The sequence below is a fragment of the Myiozetetes cayanensis genome, unplaced genomic scaffold (assembly GCF_022539395.1).
Source record: "Myiozetetes cayanensis isolate MyiCay16 unplaced genomic scaffold, myiCay2020 scf33, whole genome shotgun sequence".
Taxonomy (NCBI): domain Eukaryota; kingdom Metazoa; phylum Chordata; class Aves; order Passeriformes; family Tyrannidae; genus Myiozetetes; species Myiozetetes cayanensis.
Window position 1 is genome coordinate 3,613,823 of NW_026087555.1, and position 23,006 is coordinate 3,636,828.

Sequence of the window (23,006 nt, forward strand, 5' to 3'; positions counted from 1 at the left end):
GATCCTCCTGCAAAACACTGGATATGTGATAGAGGAAAGCATTCTCCACACAATCATTCTTTCAATCATTCTGGGATTCTTGTTTTCCCCAGATAGCTAGTTTAAGAAGGACTTAAGCTGGAAGGAAAGAGGCTTCTTAAAAGTATTCAAGGAACAGTAATGAACTCTCAAAACAATTTCCAAGGAGCAACTGGAATTCCTCCTTTGTAGATTGTTGCCCTTCTCTTGCATAGCCAAAGACCAGTAAGGGAAAAAAAAAAAAAAGTACGATAAACTACTACTAATGGCATGGGACTGCTTATATGCTTCTGTCAGCTAATTCTGGCTGGAAAAACAAAAGGATCCTTTCTCTCTTGGGTTAACCCATGGGGTCAGTTCTTTAATTAGAACCATAATGAATTATAATGGCCAGTCTTCGCGAGCGAAGATCCGGGGAAGGTCTTTCCACCTTCCAGCCTGTGCATTGGATTTTTTAGGTGAGACACAGTGTGCGCGGAACTGAGCCCACCCTTTAATCCTAAGGTTCATCTGCCGGGGCCAAGCGAGCTTGGACGGTGGCAGCGAGGTCCTTAGGACGTAGGTGGGTTGCCTTTAAGGGCTAACGAGCCCCACCTGCCCGGGAGTGGCCCTGACCGGGAATCGAACCCGGGTCTCCGCGGTGATAGCGCGGCGCCTTTACCAGTAGACCACCAGGGGCTGCCTATAATGAATTATATATCATTTTTTTTCCCTAGTCTGGTAAACTTCCTGCTAAAAATCAGATACCTATAAAAAGGAAAACCCCTCTCAGCTGGAGCGTGTCCTGGATGCTTACTCAACAAAGCATCACAGTTCTGAAAAAAAGTCACTCGAGATTTTATTCCTGCTGCAAACCTTATAGTCAGCATACCAAGAAAGCACACGGCATTTTTTCCATTCAAAAAACTAGGCTTCTCAGTCATTTTACTTTTCATTTCTTCAAAGATTTTAGGTAATCTAATCCTTCGGAGAGAAAAAAGAGAAAAAGATGAACATTGGTGCATATTTCCAAAAAGATTTCCCACAGAACCCAAATTTAAGCAATTGCACTGCATAAGCACATCCATTTTCTTGTAATGAGTTTTGAGCTGTGGGGTCTATTTAAACCAACCTGACCACATCAAGTATAACAGACGAGAAGTTCCACCTGCTTAGCAGAAAACAGACAATCTTCCAGTGCCCAGTGTCTCAAGTGTTAGACTACAGAACATTCAGTGTTTATTAGATATCCAGCTCCTAAGTGTTGAGGCAAAAGCCCAAAGAAATTCAGACCACTTCTCAAGAGAGGCCAATGCCACCTTTCACCACACGTGCCAGACTTCCTTGGAACACCTGAATACTTCCCACTGTGATCCACCCATCTATTTTATCATATAGACGAGGGTAATCAGGAATTTGGCCAAGAAAACTTCAGGGTAGGAACTCTATATTATTCCTGTTTGACCTCGTTCTCAGCTGCATACTGATGGTATGGGGAAGGATGATTTCAGATGGAAAGAAATGGACTAAAGAGATTGAAGGTAGATATAGAAGAACTGCATTAATCATTTTTTGTTCAAAGACGCTATGCTTCACAAGATCCCCAGTTCCTTTAAAATGATTAAAATAGTAAGTGAGTAGGGGTCGCTGGGTTTCCCAGATGGACATCCGAGGATGGGGATTGTGGTTCAGTACAATACCTAAATATCAGTAGGGTGAACAGACAGGTCTATTTATTCCCTAATTATGTTTATTTATTCATGTTCCAAGGGTAATCATCTGAGAAACTGAAAGGGGGGGTGTTTGGTGTGGGTCTCTTGTTTTTGCATGTCTCCTTTCCTTTTTTTCTTTTTTTTTTTTTTTCCCCTCTTTGTGTATGTGTGTGTCCCTTTTCTGAGGATGAGGAAGTTAGGTGAAGTTAATTATCCTCTGCTTTTCTGTGCACCTATCATTAAAAGGAAATTGGGTATCCCATACCAAAAATCATCCTATTTGCGAGGACAAGCAGCAAATCATGGAACTTTTTATGATTTGTGTTTTCCATACGCTGTAATCTGATGCAAATTGTTTTTACAGTACTTGGTTTCATGTAGCACGCTATACAAAAATCTGTTCATGTTTCTACATTATTTGCCACTTATCTCAAAACATTTAAAAGAAGAATTCAACTGCCTTAACCATATTTTTTAGTTACCATAACATTTTTTTTTTGTTTCTAAAAACCAGACGTGCCCAAATCCTCTGAAGTCACTATTTATGTTAAAACAGCAGCAGCGTATCGACTAACCGCATTTACTCACTTCGCCTGTTGACAACCGCAGTCCTGAAAAATCTTCCTTCAACTTAAAGCTCCTTCATATAAGCGCACTGTCAACACAGCTGGTCAATTTGCCTCTGCTTTTACCTACACAGAAATAATTTTCCTTCCTCAAACTATGCTGCTCTGAAAAACACCCGGTTTTGCTGTTATGCTGAAGGGGAATAAAAAACATAGTATTATTTTGACATGTAAAAAAGGAAAAGAACCTTTTTCAAGTCATATTATTGCTAGCTAAAATATCATTAACCAAGGAAGACAGTGATTATTTTCAGTTTTGGGACACTGGAACACTGTGAGCTACTATCTTGAAGAGTCAAAACCTTGGATAACCACAAGCCTCTGAACCTTATTTCCACTACTTCAGTGCAGAATGCTGTTAAATTAGCACTCTTATACCCTTCCTGACAGTACAAGTCAAAAGCTTCTGTTCTGGTAAGGGTTACTGGGACAGGAATACTGCTCAAACACGAGGCTGATGTGTTGGCTGATGGCAGTTATTCACCATTCAAAGTTCCCACAGAACCTAAAATGCCATTTTCCTTTCAAAACAGTTTTGACTGTTTACAGTATCACTAAGCCACTGAGCTACTTAGAACCAAGACATCCTGCCTCCCACCTCAAACCTTGTTGCAGAGTAGATTACATTGTTGTCAGATCAATGTAATCATGTAATCATGTCAGATCATTGCTGTAGTACAAACAAGTACAAACACAGCCCTCCAAAAAAGTGATATGGTCTCAGTGCCCAGGTATGCTGAAAAACAAAGAGGTAAGGAAAATATCCTCTTCTTTTCAACATAGGGGGGAAACTCTCCAGAAAGGAACCCACAGTTCTGTGACTTTTTCAAATGGATACAGAAGGATACTGAAAATTTACAATATGCCCAGGCCTTTTGTTGTACCTCTTAAGAAGGTCAGCATCCACAATGAATGATGCTGCATAAGGCCAAAAAAAATCAGTCACAAGGACACAAATCTACCCAGACCCACTGATAAGTGTACATTAGGTATTTTATTTATTTACAGAGTGGAGATGCGTAATCAGTTATAAGGTTAGAAACCCAATAATTCAGCATTTTTTTTGTAAAAGTATATAAATATATACATGAAATTATATGAAGTAAACATTATTAACTGTGATACAGTTAACATTCACTATTATCCTTATGCTAACAGGCATCCCTTAAAGCTTAAATGTTGATTTCAAGATACCCTCTAATAGTACTAAAAGGGCAAAAAATCTGTGCCATATACAAGCTTTCAAAAGAGACTAGTAAAATGTCTTTGTAATAAAGTTTGCCAGGATAAAAATACTCCTTCATCCCTCCCACTCCCCCATGCCGTAAGAAAAAAATACCCCAAAACAGTTGCAGAACTGCAGGAAGTACTATAAGATTACTTTTTTCTTCTTCTTGAATTCTTTTTTTAAATTAAAACATTTTTATTTCAGTATTTTATGACATATTAAGGAAGCTGTAAAAAAAAATGCAGCTTTATTAAATATTCTTATACAAAAATCTCACATATGTGTCCATGGAGCTGAAAACATTAGTGGTATTGTATGAGCTATCTCTTTCCCTTGTAACTATATACCGTAATTGGAATAATGGAGAGACTTTATAGAAAAAACATTTGACAGTAACTGAAGAAAGGGACTAGAAAGACATTTTACAGTAACTGAAGAAAGGGACTAGAAAACTATTGGCAGAACAAATAAAACACTGGAGAGCTTCTCGACCTCCTTGCTTCCTTATTTTATGAGCGCTTCTGTTTGAGTATTTTATTTGTCTCTCTGTTGTTCTTCATGTTGGAGATGATTCAGGACATAAAGGATAACTTGATAGCAGAAAATGTACTGATCCTGCAAGGGAAATTACAGAAATGTAAAAAATGCTTGCACCACCTAAGTGCTCTCACATGCACTTCACAGTTGTACAGTACTTGATTTCAATACTTATTCTACTAACAAATAATAATAATAACAATAATAATAATACCCCCCCCAAGAAAACAAAAGGTCCCAAACAAACAAAAAGGTCACAGTGAGAAATATGCAACCTCAACTTAAAACAAATACAGATACTCCTCTGCCACTAAAGATATACTTTTAAATGGGACGTTTATCCTCCTTTCATAGCAAAAACACCTAAAGGAGAGTAAGTACGTAAGTAGAAATGAAGACAGCAAGTGAATTTCAAGGTCTTGCATCAATGCGAACTAAAACAGCACTCAGACAGTGCAACTTCTTATCTTAATCTCAGTGATACAGATGTAGAGGCTAATACATGTTTTGGGCTGTGAGGTAGGGATGGGGCTGATAATATAGTTGCTTTATTTCAGGGTTTTTTTTAAACTATGACTTCATAATTCCTTCATATTCAAACAAAAACTGCGGATTTTAACAACACCTTCTAATGACCATCTCTAATGTAAAGTTAATTAGTTCTAGATCTAGATTTTTCTTAAAAGATTCATTTAACTTCAGGTTGAATATCTCCACTAAGCAGATTTCAAGACATTTTGGGTAGTATCAATGACTTTCAAAGCTACAGTTAGGCCTTCTCTTCAGTTTGCAATGCAATTTTTAGCCATAAAAGGTCAGCTGACTTTCTCTATAAACACATGCTTTTGAAGATGAAAACTATTATTTTTTTTAAAACACAGATCAAAACATTATAGCATGTTAAAAATGGTATGTGTTTATAACTGTTAAATACATACTGGTACTCATCGAATTTAATTCTTGTGGCACAAACATTGCATTAGAGTGCACAAAGACAATCACTGTGTGCACCACAGGAATTTCTCTGGCTCGTCAGGTTTAATGTGCACCTGGAAGCCAGACTCACCTCTGTCTGAACCATTCCGTGTCTCTGCAGACGCATTGTGCGCACCAGGTCTGAGATGTCAAACTACCAAAACAAGCAGCAAATTAAGAACTCAAAAAAGACATAGATGCATAGAAAAGAAACATCCCCAGCATCAAGCCAAGGAATAGAACCAGGTGCAGTAGTAGTGAAACAAATAATTCACTGCAGTCTATGCCAGTCTGGTAGAAAACCAGCATGTGCTGTCTCTGGGCAATCTGGATGTGGCCCTCCTACATCAGACACCATCCCTCTCTTGTTTTCTTTCTCTGTACATAGGTCCTCTTGCTTATTCTTACTGGGAGATAAGTGTGCAGAAAATAGAGACCCTTGGTCCAACCTAACAAAACTCTTTTTATTTTCCCAGATGTATAAAGTACTAGACATTTAGAGGGTGCTTAGGAATACCACTGAGCTAAGCATGACCATAGCTCATCTTTTCTACAAGTTCCCCAGAATATTTGCTACACCAGGCTGCTGAAGGACAGAAACATAAGGATGCTGGCACCCTCCTGTGGATCATCCTAGAAAGCATATCCCTGGTTGTGCTGGAGAAGTTAATTTACATACTCTCATCTGAGATGTTTGTAGTACACTGAATTTTTGGTTCAGTTGCCTAAAAGATACTCTGGTTGACTTCTAGCTATCCTAAAACAGTCCATGGATCTCTGAACGACTGAGTGCCGCAGTGTTCAGCCCCAGTGCTATTTAACATCAAAGTTCCACTGAGTACACACAGTCAGGTAAGGCAGGCACTTTAACTTTTCCATCAATTGCCCAAGCCACTTAAGATCCCCTGAGCTAACCCAAGAACCAGTGGATATTAGAGCTCTTTCCCCCGGTGTCATCAGTGAAGAAACATTTCATAGGTACTGCTGTTTTACACCCTGCTTTATAATACATTAACACATGGCTAGCGTGCTACTGCCAAAAGTATGGCATATTCTTTAAACAGCTGAATAGCTTCAATGAAACATACTTCCTGCAGGTCTAAAGCACAACTGAGCCCATCCTTTTGAATACTCACATCGAGGTCTCTGCTGATTAACCCCAGAACAACGTCTATACAAATAAGGGTCCCCGATCGCCCGATGCCTGCACTGCAGTGAGTTACAATGGGCCCCAACTTGTGGATGTGCCGCATGTAAGAGATGAAAGTAAGCAGGTCATCTGGCTGAGAAGGGGTGTCATGGTCAGGCCAGGCGATGAAGTTCAGGTGGGAAATGTGCCGTACTTCACCTGTCTGAGGTACAAAAACAACAACAACAACATACAGCACGTGGCAAGAATAAAAAGAAAAGAGAAAGTTCCCAAAGAAAAGTCTCAGAAGAAAGGGATCGGCCCAAAGAAGATGTTCTGTAATTCAATAAGAAAAGAGAAAGAACAAGCTAAACTCAAAATAGTTAGTAATTTAATAGTATAACGTTCACTGTGCAGACTGAGCCAATCACACAGAGAAATCAACCAGCCAGACTGAATTATTAGTGAATTTCATATCCCTACATATGTTTCTGTGGCCAAAGAAAGCCAAAATTTGGAGACTCATTAACATAATGAAATAATCTCTTTGCCCAACTAAAAGGTCACACAGTAGCACAAGCTGCAATGAGGAAGCATTGCCCAGTCATGCTCACTGGGCAAAGAGAAGCCCTGTTTGACCTCTTGATGTAGGCAATGCAATTGAAAGCAGGCAAGCCAGAGGTATAAGGATAAATACGCCAACACCCAGAAAAAAACTCTAAGCATGCAGAATTAGATTCACTTACCTGAATCTCTTCAAGCTCCAGCACTCTAATGATAAAGCCCTTCAGCTGCTGATGTCTCACAAGAGCAAGGCGAAGTTTGTCATTTATCATGGTGGTTTTATTGAGGACATCTGGCCAGTAACGCTGACATTTTATCTTTTCTCCTTCAACCTCCTGAGTCATCATGGCAATCACAGTACAGTTTTGTTCCCAAACCATTTGCCAGAAATCTGCTACAGTAGTAGGAAGAGGTCCTTGGCATGCAATGTAAACAAACTCCTCATTCCCCACTGGCATGCGAATGAAGCTAGCATTGATGTATCCACCTTCAATCCCTAGAGGTACTCTAGTGGTGTCATCTGCAATTCCCACACAATAAAAAGACCTCATGTTATGTGTGCACATAATTAGACCTTCACACAATAGAGATGTAGAATTTTACACACTCACATAGTACTTATCTCCACAGATGCTTTCAGATGTTACTTAAAAAAATAAATCACTTTAATACTTGATTTAGGATACTAATCAGTACCTTGAAGAAAGAAGATGTCTAGAGGAGGAATACAAATCAGCAGACAGGTAGAATACATGATTTGAACTGCAACACCTCTGAAAAACTGAGGTTAATGTTTCTCATTCAGAACTAGCCTTTGTCAGTTCTTACTTCTCAACAGATCTTGCACCTAACAAACAGCATTTTATGGCAGGAAATTTATTGACAGTAGTATGTCTCGTTTTCCAATTTTATACGGGTAAAGCTGAAAAAATCTTGTCTGGTTCCCTATGTATACATCATTTAGGATCTGCTGAAACAACTGAAAAGTCTGTGAACATCTATCCCTAACACCGCAATGCAATAATATACTATTCACTGATCTTAAACTGCTTTATAAATGCTTGCTTTGATTTTTTTCCTACTAGGATTGAGAATCAAATCATCCCACATCCAATCCATCTGACCAGACAGGTGGTAACAGGATATCAACAGTGAACTTCAGAACAGTTAGGACTTACAAGGAAGTATGTTTTTATATCTGTTCTTTTTCCTGTTCTCCTTTGCTTGTCCTATCAAACACTGATCCAGAGGTTTTAACTCCTGAAGGTTCTGTAAAGAAGAAATTACATGTGCATTAGGAAAACACTGAACAGTAACAAGTGTTAGGAGCAGTTACATTATCAAGTCATTAACAAAGAGGATTATTAAAAATCAAATCCTAATGTGGATATCTAAAATAATGCAGTTGTAGGAAGGAATCTAATTTTACATAGCTAGGAAAATGAAACAAAACAAAACAAACCCCCCACCTACTGTACAGTAAATATTTTATCTCATTTTCCCAAAAGAGAGATCATATAACATGGTTGACTTAAGACTTTGGAAAGACTGGTTTCACATTCAGTTAGATTTCACAGCTTTTATTTACTTTGTCTATACCTGCTAACATCATATTCACTTGGCAATTTACTGGAACCAAGAATGATATAAACATACTTTTGGATTGAATTGAATTCAAACTAATCTTATCTCTCAGCAGCTAGAGGGGGGAAGGGATAGAAGTCTTTGGTATTAATTCTTTTCATCCCGTTTGAGCTGCCAATTAAAGAGCTGTGGTATTCAAGGCAGTGACGATCCAGCCATTCTATCCTTGTTTCATACTGAAAAAAAGGACTTTAAAGGACAAGCAGTTACTCACTTCAATCTCTTTAGAAGGGACTCCCTGCTCCAGCAATCCACGCAACATCCTGATCACTGACTTCAATTTGGCTCCTGAGTACTTGCCTCCAGGTAGCACATTCACAATTCGGAGTGCAGAGATCTCTTCGTTTGTCACTAGAGGGAAATCTAGCAGAAGAACAAGACTGATTGATATACATATAAATAAATATCTAAAACTAGGGAAACAAGCTGTAGTACAATGCTGGATTTGTATGTTGCTGTTCACCACCGCACTACAAATGCCTCCATACACCTGAGAGAATATACCTCTCAGTTTCAGAGGCAAAACCAAATTAACTAACAAGACCAGCATGACAAAATTAGCTCTGATGAATCCAGGAACCAAAGGGAGTTTTTTCCTGAAATTCCAGTACATACATTAAAACAAACTTCAAATACATTTTAAGTCTAAGTTCTTAAAAAACTGATGAATGCACAGAGGGATGAATTCAGAACTGTCCACTTAAGACAATACAGCCTGTGACTTGGATTTCAGCACTTATACTCAACACGTATATAACACATCTTACATCACTTGAAAGACAACTTTTCCCAAAACAGTTTGCCTTCCATCAGGCCTTCAGTCCTTCTTTGAAGCACAACAAAATTAATAAACCAAAAATCTCTCCGGCATTGTAATTAAAAGTGTCCTAAATCTACTGACAGGCTCCCCAGGGAAGTGGTCACAGCCCCAAGTCTGACAGAGTTCAAGAAGTGTTTGGACAATACTCTCAGGCACATAGTATGAATCTTGGAGATGGTCCTGTGCACGGCCAGGAGTTGGACTCAATGATCCTTGTGGATCCCTTTAAGTCAGCATATTCTGTGATTCTGTGACTTTGTCTGAAGTGTTACATGGATTATCCTTTTTTTTTTTTAATGAATGCAAAGGGCTGCTGTATATGAATTTCAGGAACTGACATTTCTATTGCCATCTCAAAAAGGTGAAGACTAGATTCTTCCAAAAATATCAAATAGCAAAGTTACACTCTGCCACACTGAGCAGCAGTGGAGGAATGACAGTCAAGACAAAGAAAAAATATTGCCTAATTTGATCATGGAGTAGTTGGTATGTGAAGCATCAATCTGATCACAGTCAAACATCTATATTGTTACAGCTTTTGTCAAATAGATACTAAGGAAGAAAGCATCTCAGCTGGTTCCAACTCTTCTACAACTACAGATGTAAAGTTGCCAACACTTTTTGTTCTCATTAACTCTCATACATTTATTACTCAAAGCTGTAGAGATCCTTTCCAGGAGCTGTTCGAATTCCCATTATACCTGCCTTTACACCATCAAAACAATATGCAGAACACCTTAATATTTACTTCCATCTCTTTAATGTAATCCCCAGCTTTCTATTGATTATTTGCTAAATGTTCTTGCCTTTATTTACACGTTCTTGGCTGACTGATTCAATCGGCAGTTCATCACTTCCCCATGTGATTTCATCATCATCTGCTTCGCTCAAGGAGGGTTGTGGAGGAGATCTGTAAGAAAACAAAGTACGGATGTAAGAAAGAACACTTAGAAATAACCAACACATTTGCAATCTAGTAAAAAAGGTCACCAGAAGGTAATTTATAGCTACAAGTATTTCTGGACTAGACCCATACAAGTGATCTCAAAAACCTAACTCTTTTTTTTTCTTTTTTTTTTTTACATCCTCAGAGGGGACCTAAAAAAAGTAACAGTGGAAAAAGAACCGGGAATACACGACTCTAGTAATAACTTTTCAAAGGCTAAGCAATTAAATAACATCCAATAACAGATTTGCATATTTCATATAATTCAGTACCTACACACTAGAACATCTATTTTCAATTGCAAGTTTTCTAGCTTTGCTGCAGATAGTGATAAATGTATTTGATAAGTATTTGAGCTCATAATGTCACTCCTTGTGCCAAGTTTCAATCCAAAACTTCCCACAAAGTTAAAAACATAAAGCATTAAAACTTTGACTAAAATTTTGCTCACACTAAGGACTAAAATTATTTCACAAAGAAAAACAATTTTGGGAATTTCTACAGTTCAAAGTGGCTCAAAGGGACAAATAGTAACTTGGCCAGCTATATTCTTAGTATTCCATGTAAAACAAAGAAGCCCCAGGCACCCAATAGGAACTGATGGACCAGTGGAACTATACAGTTGAGTTACAGTGCTCTAAAACCAGAAGAAGTAACACTAATGAAGCTTATACAGATTTGAACTAAAGACAACATTGTTTGAATGTTTTCTTCATATACAAGTATCAAGTACTTAGTACAATGCAAGTTATGTTATTTGAAGACATCTGAACACAGTCCAGTTATTAGCTATAACCATGTATCAAAGTAACAAGTAAAACTAAGGCATAGAAAACCACAAAGCTGACTAGTATTCAGGCAAATTATTACCTTTCAAATAAGGAATAGACAGAGAACAATTCAACAAGACATTGCACAGATATTTTATTGGGTTTGTTTCGTTTTGGGGGTGGTTTGTCGTTTTTTTGTTGTTGCTGTTTTTCTGTTATTATAACATATTCCACTTCAGGTTTTCAGACTCCATAGGTTTGCTTTCAAGTAACACTGGAACAGAAATCTTACCTCTCTGGCACAGCTTTTACTTCACAATCGTCTTCACAACCATTTACATGAGTGGGCTAGTAGAAGAAATATTTCAAAACACATTAAAGGGCATAATTACAACATTCACCCACTGAAAATTTTAAACAATTAACAACAATTAACAATTAACTATTTCGGAATGGTACTAAGTTCAAAGCAGCACATAATGAAAGACATCCCTCTTTTAGACATTTCATTAACCCAAAATAACAGAGGATGAGAACACTAAGCACTTGGAAAAATACTGTGCTGTAACAAGGCAAAAAAACTATGTTAAAATCAATCCTGACTCACAGCAGCATTAGAGTCATCTACATTAGAGTCATCTAACTTGACTTTTTTTGGTTTCAACACTTAAAAATCCTTTATGAGATGATTTTGATAGTGAAAACTGCCTCCAGTCAAGCCACAATTCCCATACAGAATAGAACAGGGCTTGACCTCTACATGACACATACTCCCATTATACATTCCTCAATAGACATGAGCACTCAGAAGAGTCTTTTCCTCTTTCAAGAAAAATACCACAAAACAATTTATACTTCTTAGGCCAACTCGCAAGTTTCCACTGCCATACTCAGAGAATTTTACTCATGGCTCTCCTAGAGCACACTGACATTGAGTCAGATTCCTGATTTGATTTTCAGCTCTACTAACTGGACAGAAAGCTGCAAGCAACAGTAAGGATATGCTGGAAAGACAGAGTTCTGCTGATTTGAAACATGAGACAAAACCTATGCATCTAGTGATTGACATAAAACAGGACAGACAATACTCTAGGGTAAATCACACATAGAAGCTATTCAAGCTAATGAACTTATCCTAGCAAAAAACAGTAGAAGAAATTTCAAATATACATTTTGGACACTGAAGTTTACACAGCATTCATTGTGACTGCTTCCCTTCTTTGAGCAGGAATCAATGAAATCTTAGATTAAATGCCTGAAGCAATATTAACAAGGTAGTTTATTACCACTCTTGTAGAAAAAAAAAAAAAAAGCTGCTGGACTTTATCATCAAAATCATTATCATGGCTAGGCTTCGTGAAGGAAGATTTGAGAAGGGCTCTACCCATGCTTGCTACAAGGGTGCTGATGGTTAAAAAGGCCAATGTGAGATAGACAAGTCCGGTTGCAAAAGGCACAACGGACTTTATATGACAGTGTAAAATAACTATATGCTTTGTTCTTTTATATAGTTAATTTATGACAATCATATGCTACCTAAAAAATAAATGTTTGTACACCAGTTAAGGCTACTACTGACAATGATGTTCTAACTTAAAAGACATATAAAGTTATTTCCACAAATTCTATTCCTGATAAGGGAAATAAATTCAAAGAGTGTCTGAGAAACCAAAATCAGCAAATGTCTGACAGCTTCTTGCCATCCTACCTCTGAAAAATCTTCAGGTAAAGATGACCCATCACAGTCTGTGTCTTCAGACTTATCTTCTGTCACCTTTCCATTCATCTCTACTGAACAAGAAAATCAAGATCCAGCACAAACATACCACCAAAAGATGCCCAGGAGCCACCCCCTCACAGATGTGAATCCTGTTAACACCTGTCTGGCACTACACAGGGAGTACAGGTACCAGAATAACCAAGAAACATTTTTTAAGTCCCTTTGCTACCAGCATGCTGGAAAAGAGCTCTTACTGTACAGGATAATCAGATTTTAGGCTCCTTTATTTTATAACTGGAACAGCTGTCAAGGTATGTGAGGCTGTTTGCACAGCTAAGAGAATATCTGTGTCACAGCATAAATGGATGCACAGGCTGGTACTAGTAAGTTATCATATTCTCATGTCAACAGATTTTTCTTCAATTCTTTTGGACCAGGAGTAGATCTAAACCAGGATTCTATGTGCCAGATAAAATCTGACTTGTATCTGTCTGCTGCTGTAGCACTCCTCTGCTGTATCTTATGGATTCAGTTCATCTTCAGTTGCAAAGGACAGATGCCAGCTACAAAAAATTGGAAGTGCTGGAACTCCAGTGATATTCTATCAAGGCCAGAACCTCAGTAATCCCCAATTTCCACTGTAATAACCAATGGCAATAACCCAACGATCTTGAGGTGCATTGAAAGTGCTGAAAAAATTATAATTTTAGAAGGTGTATCTTGAATTTTGGAAGCAATCTTTACATAAGTAGCAAGCATCTCACTTGAATTTTTGGAGGATGCATACATAGTGTGATACCACAAAAGAACTACAAATCCTACTCCTCACTAAATTTCAGCTAATAACAAGTGGAGTTGAGGACATGGAATGAAGGAAGAGAAAGGTTTACAGACAGAAGTAGGTACTGAAATAAACCCCAGTCTTTCTAAAAGAAACAAATCAGGTTGGAAAATTGTTTGGTTTTGAGAGATCTCAACAAGTTTCCAAGTTGTGCCATCTGCTATTAATGAAATGTTGAAATGCTTCAGCATTCCAACACAACTGTAGTGGCAGGACCAGGTACCTAAACAATATGAATTTCACTCAAGAGACAAGAATGCCAGAATTGGACTCATTTTCCCAGACTACTTAAAGCAAAATCCAGATTTATCAAAACAGACCCTGATTCATTGAGTTGCATGTGAATCAAGCAATTATTTGTTTTCAACTTCTGAAACTTTTGAGGTCACACATCAATTCAATGTCAACTCTCCCTGTTGACAAATCAACTACTTACTTGGCACCTTCTTTCACAAAGTGTTTTGCTGTTAATTATATGCTTTTTTTAATGGTTCATGTTACCTAGTAGATGATCTTCTGATGCAGCCTTCTTGAGATGCAGAAGACTCTGAGCCTCTGAAGTTGCATTATTACAATTTAAGAGGTTCTGGGCTTCCTCATCTACAACATCCAGCAGATATTGGACAACTTCATTGTGATCATCCTCATCATAATATTCATCATCTGGAATCTCTGTTCCTGAAGAAAAACAGTATAAAATTACAAGTTTTCCCAATATAGGATGGCTTGGGGGGAAAAAAATAAAAGGGCAGGCACCACAGCATTATCTCTAGATGTTATCATGGCTTGCCTTCATTTCTCCCTAAGATAGAATCCAATTCCCATAAATCTACTTGCAGTATCGACTAATCCTCTAAAGCAAAGTACACAACTTGGTGATGATCTTCCAAAATTGACTGCCAGCCTAACATTGACTTATTTCAGTGTATTCAACAATGTCGTGATTCTCTTGTACACTAAAGACAGAATAATACTGTTCCCATTTCACCTCCTCTTACCTGATTTGTCCATGTGTTTAGAAAAATCTGACATCTGATTGGTAAGCCCTAGGGAAGGTGCATCTCCTGATCCTGAGAGGTTCATTAGTCCCTTCATGTGATGGATATTGTTTTCTGTATTTCCCTGAGAAGGTCCTAGGATGCCATTGCCATTTATCTAAGAAAGCAAAGAACAGTTCAAATTAGCTTTTAAAGAGTCTGACAGTTTGATGAAGTAGAAACCAACCATTAAAAAGTTATCTTCTCAGCAAAAAATAAAACCCCCTATTCATATTATATTGTTATCTGAGATAGCTGGGTGATGGGTGGGAAGCTTTTAGGTGTGTTAATGTTTGATATGAAAAGAGGAAATAAAAAGATTTTAAAGCACAATGAGAAAAAAATATGTCTCGATGAAGAAGCAGCTTCTACAAGAGGACACATAATAGTGTTTAACAATATTATAACCTCTATAAAACATACTTTTGGTCCCAAAACACAGCATTTCTCAGAAAAAAATAAGGGGAGAAAAGAAAACCACCCAGCAAATGTAACATGCAAGCATCTGCAGAAACTGTGGGCTGAATGGAGTTTTCTAGATCATAGCCTAGCATCATTCTCATATGACCACTTGTCTTTCAATAAAGCCATCCCAAAGAAAGAGCAGATCAATCTAAAAAACTTGCATATTTATTACAATCCCTGCTTATTTGTATCAATTGACAATAGTGGGTTTGCATACTTTGATTAATGGACTGTTTAATTAATTAATTATTTTTTTTTAAAGTGTGTAAAGTAGATTCTTTTCTCTGGTTAACGACAATAGGTACAACAGAGGAATAGTTACCTTGGACCCGTAAGCATCAATTGTCTTTACTGTTTTATCACAGGGATCACCACAGGAACAGCCTAAACAAAAATGGGTAAAAAACAGCAACCTCACAGCAACTTTTCACAGACACTAAATCATTTCCCATCAATTATTTTATGAAAGAAACAAGGTATTTAATATTATGTTATGATGTGAGTGAGCCCCTGGTGGTCTAGTGGTAAAGGCGCCGCGCTATCACCGCGGAGACCCGGGTTCGATTCCCGGTCAGGGCCACTCCCGGGCAGGTGGGGCTCGTTAGCCCTTAAAGGCAACCCACCTCCGTCCTAAGGACCTCACTGCCACTGTCCAAGCTCGCTTGGCCCCGGCAGATGAACCTTAGGATTAAAGGGTGGGCTCAGTTCCACGCACACTGTGTCTCACCTAAAAAATCCAATGCGCAGGCTGGAAGGTGGAAAGACCTTCCCCGGATCTTCGCTCGCGAAGACTGGCCATTATTATTATTATTATGATGTGAGCAGCATTTCTGCCTGCCTGGTTTCTGGGCGCTGCCAAACATACATCTGATTGACTATACTTCAGAATGCTTTTTGAATGTTATATTTAATGGGATCAGAAAGCATGAATGCTAACACGAGTAACTCTAAGCAAAGAGAAATGTTGATAAATATTTTAACGAAGTACGTGGAAACACGCACCTTTGGGAACAGGGTTAATTCCCTTTCCCTTGAAATGTACAAAATACAACCCCACCTGTCAGTGACTACACTTTTTAAAAAAAACATCATCTGACACCTGGGTCTTTGTTCAAAGGTACCTTTCCCTTCTAGGTAAAGAAGAGTGACACTGATGTCAGAGACTGCTGCCTACCCTAGAGGTACCATTACTAGTATTACAAATAAGACCAAGGTGAAGCAGTAGATGATATATACCCAGCTACTAGTGAAGTTCTGGATCTTCATATACTTTATGTTTTTATAAATGAAGGAACCTGTAGATGAAATAAATGAAGACTGAGAGTAACCTTACATCTCATCATGACCTATAGATGACAAGTCATCTACAGGAAGGGGGTTTTACGTGGGATCTTTCAAGATTTGGTTAGAGGATTTGCTCCTAATGAATATCTTGACTACGTTTATTGAAATAAAATGAGTAGCATACTTGGTAAATATGGGAACAACACTACTGTAAGAGTTGCAATAATTTCATCAAGTGAGATCAGTACTCCAAGTTATCAAGATACACTAAAGGGAGCACGAAAAGCAAGACTACAGTGAATCAAGACAAATGCTAAGGGCCACATTTCAAAGAAAAAGCAAATGCTTGAGATGGTAGATAACTGCATAAGCAGTTGTTCTGCACAGAAATGTAGGAGGTAAAGGACCCTGAATCTAAGAAAGTGAACAAGAAACTTGAAGCCTTTTCCAAGGTAACAAATTGGTATTTTTATGTCTGAACAGAGGAAACAACATCAACAATTAATAACAATTATGATAATCAACTGATTGTGTTATTTTAACTCCTTGAAAAACTTAGGCTTGATACTAGAGAGAACTTCTAAACTACATGAGAAATGGAATCATATTGTTGAATCTCTTTTCACGTAGGTTTTAAAAGAAAGATCAAGTAAGCAGCTGTTGGAGCTGATCACAGTAAGTTGGACTATGATATTATCATAAGGCCCGTAGCAGTTCCTTCATTTTTATAAACACATGCATTTCACTTGCAATGAGTAAGAACACAGATCTTACCATTAGCTTTCACTGGCCATGGATTTGAGTTACTGGGGCTTTTGGATTTTGGGACCACTGCATGACCATCTCTAAGAAAAGAAATATTTACAGAAATCTTTATTAAAAAAAAATAAATAAGTCATGGTAATCATCACATATGGATGTAAATAGTACTACTGGTAAAACTGTTAATCATGTTTTTTATTATAACAGTTTTGGAATACTTAGGATATTCAGTGACAGAGATTAAGCAGTGGTAGCTAGGTAATTTCCTACTTCAAGGAGCAATAAAGAGTTCATAAGAATTTGACTTTCCTTCTAGATACTGACAGAAAGACTCAGGACTTTGCAACTCCTTCCCTTTCTGGGATAAAACACAGTGGGAAAGAGAAAGGGAGAGTAGAAGCAAAGAACAGCAGGCATGGCTGGAAGACTTTAAAAAGATGAAGTAGATGTTTCAGTTTCAGGTAAATATTAAAGCAGAGTAACGTAGAGAGGTTTTTTACACTGTTGCCATAAAAGAATAGCAGGGGTCAGTGAAAACACAGTGGCATACTAGGAGCTGTGCCACAGGGTTTTGACATTCATCAGTGTGCTGGGACAATCATGTGATAGTAGAACTATTTAAGCACAAACCAACATTTCATCACATTTTTATGATTACAGAAGTCTCAGTAGCAGTTTTAAGAAAAGGGAGTATTTGTATAATCATTTTCATATTTTTAAAATGGCATTTTCATAGAATCATTAAGGTTGGAAGAGTACTCCAAGATCATCAAGTCCAACCTTCAACAGAACACCACCTTGGCCACTAAACCACAGCACTAAGTACCATGTCCAGTTGTTTTTTGAATGCTTATGAATGGTGACTCCACCACCTCCCTGGGCAGTCCATTTCAATGTTTAACCACCTTTTCAGTGAAAAAATTCTTCCCAATGTCCAACCTGAATCTCCTCTGGCACAGCTTGAGGCCATTTCCTTGTGTCCTGTCACTAGCTTCCTGGGAGAAGAGGCCAACTCCCACCTTGCTGTAACCTTCTTTCAGGTAGATAGTGACAAGGCCTGAGCCTCCTTTTCTCCACACTAAACAACCCCAGTTCCATCAGATGCCTGCCACAGGACTTACTCTCTAAACCCTTCACCAGCTCCATTGCCCTTCTCTGGACTTGCTCCAGCACCTCGATGTCTTTTTTGAAGTGAAGTCCCAGAACTGGACACAGCCCTTGAGGTGTGGCCTCACTAGTGCTGCGTACAGAGGTACAATGACTTCCCTGGTCCCGCTGGCCACACTTTTTCATACACACCAGGATGCCATTGGCCTTGGCCATCTGGGCACTGATGGCTCACATTCAGCTGCTGTCAACCAGCACCCCCAGGCCCTTTTCCACTGGGCCACTTTCCAGCCAGTCTTCCCCCAGCCTGTAGCGCTGCAGAGGGTTGTTGTGACCCAAGGGCAGAGGGTCTGTTTGAACACTTGTAGTTCACAGCTGGATACAGCCTTGTGTTCCCAAGAAACACACAGCACAGCAAGTACCAAGTACCCTTCTGCTCCACTAAAACAAAAAACAGTGAACATACAGATCCTTTCTGTGGCATCAGTCCTCAGTAACATGCCACCTAGTATCACTGTGGTGAATTTCCTGTCATACCAGGAACATGTTTTACCCATATACTCATACAATCATGCAAGAAAAGTAAAACCTACAGGGAAGCATTTGCTTCCAAAACATACCTGGTTGCTTTGAGCACCACTTTTGGAAGGTATGTTTCCAGCATTCTTCTGGCTTCTTTCAGAGTCATTCCCTGTGTGCTTACTCCATTAATGTAATGGATAATATCTAGTACATGGAGACTCTCATCTCTGGCAGCAACCGATTTGGGAATAATGTCACTAATATACACAAGTTGATAAAGGCTGTCATGACCTCCTGATAACAACAAACCTTTGCAGGAAAAGAAGGGGTGGGGGGGAACAAATCAAGCTTTCTTTGTATCTGAATGGGATAGTTTTGCTTTAGGTCAAAAAACTGTAATTGTGTGTTACCTAGCTCCTCCTTATGGCAAAGCAGTGTAATATCAGGCAGTAAATGAGGCAACACTGGCATCTTTGGTAACTCCAAAACACGGCCTAGTACTAATCTCACAGTCCTTGGGGCAGCACGGAGGAAGTTTACTGCATCAGTATGGCTCATGTTAGTGACATCGATGTCATTAACCTGCAAAAATAAAAGCAACAGAGATCTTGTTAGGTTCCAAGTAAGACAGGACTACTGAGGAAGCATTTACTGCTGTTCATCAATTGCTATAAATTATGCCTCTCAGAAGGTGCATGCCTTAGCTCCCTAACCACATTTAATTTTTTTTTTTTTTTACTCAAAAGTTGTCCTTTTCATGCAATCCCTCTATCTGAAAACATTATTCTCTCACTTTTATCAGTCGGTCTCCAGGGCGTAGTCTCCCATCACTTTTGGCAGGATCCTGAACAATGTCATGAATGTAGCAGCCAACATTATCATTACCTTTGGTCACTGTAAAACCCAGACTACCCTTTTCTGACTTTGTCATAGTGACTCGGAGCTCTACCTCCTAGGGGAAGAAAACAGCACTTTACTATGCAGACAGTCAGAAGCAACATGAACGTTTTACTGAATTTAAAACGGTTAGAAACAGACAACTGATTTACCTATTGATTTAAATGACAGAACCAAACAATGTTTTGTGTGGAGCTAACCTTGGGCCAAAGGCCTACGATTTAAAAAAAACTGTGAAGGCTCATGTCAAAACTGCCACCTTATTTTACCTTCAGCTAGTTCCATATATAAAAAAGGCTCTGTGTTTTTAAATAACACAGCAGGAAGTATTCAGAACAAAGTAAGTGAACATTCCTACAGTGAACTATCTCCTATAGTGAGATACAATACTATAGCTTATCTTGGAACTAAACATATGGGCATTTTTGGCCTATTTTAATTGGCATTAATTTTGATTTGAAAGATAAGGATCTGCCTTATTTCCATTAAAAAAAAAATCACAGAGCATCAGGAAGGTTTGAGAAAAAGTTCTGAAGAAGGGACTAAGAAAAATACAATTTGTTTCTTGTCAAAATGGAGTATAAGCTAGAATAGCTCCATAACCTGGAAGACCTTCACAATTGAGGTATATCAAGGCTTAATTTTATTTTTTTTTCAATCTTTAAATAGGTTATGTGAGGATATGGAAGCAAAAGTCCCTTCTGATACATAAGACACTTCTGGGGTGGCAAGAAGCTATCCCTAAAGAGCCTCAAAAACATGCTGCATTCTGCAACAGAGCAGAAAGTCTTTGAGATTCATAGTTATAAATGCAGTAAAGAACAGGGTCTACTGATGTCCTTGCTGCCCAAATTTATTCTCTGATCGCTAAACAACCACCCAGAAAACTAGAAGTGCAGAAGCAAGATACCTGCCCCTTCAGCTTCCTGAGTATGTGGTTTAGATGTAGGTAAATATTTAATGCCAAGGTTTCCAGGATGAAATGATGCATGAAATAGCCACATACATATCTACCAATGTACACATGGATGCCTCCACATTCACAGAGGGAAATGTACCAACTCAGTGCCCAGAGAGAAAATGCCTGCAGACACTGCATGAGCAGCTGCAGTTCACTAGTTACAAATGGCACATGCCTAGCACAGTATAACCTGCAACTATCCCATTTGTAAATTAATGAGCTCAGCTTCTATCTAGACAGCTTCTACCTGACCACAGAAGTATAATCTATGCTACTGAAAGACAGAAATAGGAAATTACTGGTTCGTATTCTTCAGCATTTTTTTCCAGCTGGGTGAGTAATGAATCCATTGCTCCCAGGTGTGGAGTCAGCTCAGAGACAGGAGTAGCATAAGAGTCATTTATTAAAATGGACGAGGTAACATCAGGTACAGTTCTACAGGTTGGGATCACTGGCAAATCCAATGGCATATTACTACAAATAAACCAGGAAAAAACCAAACAAAAATAAGTACAACATGGCTGTGACTCATAAATTAATATATGGACCAATATGGACTTTACGCAGATTTAAAAAGCAAAACAAAAGAAAAGTGTTTCCATGAATAGGTCCAATAAAATGTTTTTGTAAACATTTCTGGAATATTATGAGGATCATTACCAACAGCATACCTGTCCTCAAGCTCCGCCTTGCTAGAGACCTCTTGATCAGGATACAGGATGGTACGAACAGCCTCCTGCCCACCGTGTGCCTCATACTGGCTTTGTGTCTGTGTCTCAGCTTCACCTGAGCTCTGGTACAGTGCAGAACTCCAGCAAAGGTCCACCTGTGCTGCTGAGTCTATCACCTCCTCATCACCACTTCTGCTGCTGTCACTGTAGCTGTCTCTTTTAGATGGAGATTTTAGCCTTTTCTTGCTCAGATCAGTACTTTCATTTTCATCTGAGCTGTCACCTTGTTCTCCATTTGATGGACCTTCTCTGCTGACCTCTGGAAATACTTGTTGGGGTGAATGGATGGGTGTCTACAGAGAGCAGAAACATTGAATTCATCATAATCCAGTTTTGATGACAAAAGAAAGTTTCAAAGACTGCATAAAATTACCAAAAACAAGTAGTCAATGGCTACTTTCATTTAGATGTTTACTCAGTTGTGTAAACATAACAGTTTCACCAAGTTCAGTGCAACTCGACCAAGACACAAGGTGCAAAATTTTGAAATATATACTGCTCAGAATTAGAAAATTCATCTAAGAAAACAAATACACTCCTGGCTTTACCTTCAGAAAGCCTACTGACAGATGCTATGCCCAACAGTCCTCTAGGCAACTACCATGAAATCCCTTCCAACCAGATCACAATGCTAACACAGAGCAACTGAATTCAAACCAATCTCACACAGGAGAGAAACAAGGGGGCTTTCAACCAAAAAACTACACAACACACTACAAAACCTAAGATAATTTATGCCAAATGGCAACTGTTAACCCAGTTATTAACTCCCATGCAAATGAAGAACAATTTTACCAATAACCATGTATTCCCAAGAATGATGTCAGCTAGCAGACAGACAAAATTTAAAAGCTTCATTTAGGCTTTTATGGCCAAATACTTGTGTTCATTAACACACCAATCTATGATAAAGTTATAAACAAAAATTTTCATTTGTTCACTGGCTTTCCTCTTCTTTTAATATATGCACTGTTTTATAAAAGTTATTCCATGCTACAAATAGGTTTATCACAGGAGTAGTTATTTGTATTATTTGTTTTTTCAGTTGCTTACCTCTCACTTAAATTTTAACTTCACTTAAATTTGTATTTGTACATTTAAGTTTCTCTCATCAGATTTGAGTTATTTCTATTTTTTGAAAATAATATTAAAATAACTTAGAATCAAAGAATCATAGAATATCCTGAGACGTAAGGGACCCACAAGAATCATCAAAGTTCAGCTTCTGGCCCTGCACAGGACAACCCCAAGAATCACATCATGTGTCTGAGAGTATTCTCCAAACACTTCTTGAACTCTGGTAGGCTCGGTACTGTGGCCACTTCCCTGGGGAACTGAAACTGAAGACTTGTCTCCATTAGTTTTAGACTTTCCTGTATTATGGAAAGCCTGATTTTCAGATAAATTGTCTCCTACATTCTTTTTTGTTGAAACACATTTAAGTTCCACTCCTTCAAAGTATCCTAAAATGGTCTTCTGTTCTTTCAATTTACTTATTGGAACATATTGAAAATATTCTTTGGGGACACCACTAGTTTCAAGTAAATATGGCAACCTTTTTCCTGTTTTTACATGCATCAACACCAGACAAACCAGTGCTTTGCACAATATCCTTCACAGAATCACAGAAATATCCAATTTCTGTTTGATACCAAGTTCAAACCACTAGGCTGCAAAGAAATCTCTGCCACAGAAACAGTGTATTAAGCCAATTTCCCTTAAGACACAAAA

At 38.4% G+C, this 23,006-nt stretch overlaps 1 protein-coding gene across 8 annotated transcripts in view; it reads right to left on the minus strand.

The window, feature by feature from the left end:
- Positions 1 to 3,793: 3,793 nt before the first annotated feature.
- The window catches only part of PTPN13 (protein tyrosine phosphatase non-receptor type 13), a 125,129-nt gene continuing 105,916 nt past the window's right edge, over positions 3,794 to 23,006 (minus strand). For 7 of the 8 annotated variants that reach the window (XM_050327365.1, XM_050327367.1, XM_050327368.1 and 4 more), the window contains 18 exons: positions 21,216 to 21,568; positions 20,844 to 21,018; positions 19,480 to 19,638; positions 19,097 to 19,268; positions 18,785 to 18,995; positions 17,070 to 17,140; positions 15,334 to 15,395; positions 14,508 to 14,664; positions 14,011 to 14,187; positions 12,657 to 12,736; positions 11,241 to 11,296; positions 10,039 to 10,142; positions 8,627 to 8,775; positions 7,947 to 8,037; positions 6,951 to 7,288; positions 6,212 to 6,427; positions 5,167 to 5,229; positions 3,794 to 4,178 (listed from right to left, as the gene is read on the minus strand). In XM_050327365.1, coding sequence (XP_050183322.1) covers positions 4,098 to 4,178; positions 5,167 to 5,229; positions 6,212 to 6,427; positions 6,951 to 7,288; positions 7,947 to 8,037; positions 8,627 to 8,775; positions 10,039 to 10,142; positions 11,241 to 11,296; positions 12,657 to 12,736; positions 14,011 to 14,187; positions 14,508 to 14,664; positions 15,334 to 15,395; positions 17,070 to 17,140; positions 18,785 to 18,995; positions 19,097 to 19,268; positions 19,480 to 19,638; positions 20,844 to 21,018; positions 21,216 to 21,568 — 2,715 coding nt within the window. In that variant the 3' untranslated portion in view covers positions 3,794 to 4,097. The remainder of the gene's footprint in view (positions 4,179 to 5,166; positions 5,230 to 6,211; positions 6,428 to 6,950; positions 7,289 to 7,946; positions 8,038 to 8,626; positions 8,776 to 10,038; positions 10,143 to 11,240; positions 11,297 to 12,656; positions 12,737 to 14,010; positions 14,188 to 14,507; positions 14,665 to 15,333; positions 15,396 to 17,069; positions 17,141 to 18,784; positions 18,996 to 19,096; positions 19,269 to 19,479; positions 19,639 to 20,843; positions 21,019 to 21,215; positions 21,569 to 23,006) is intronic. The other variant, XM_050327371.1, reaches the window with a different exon arrangement.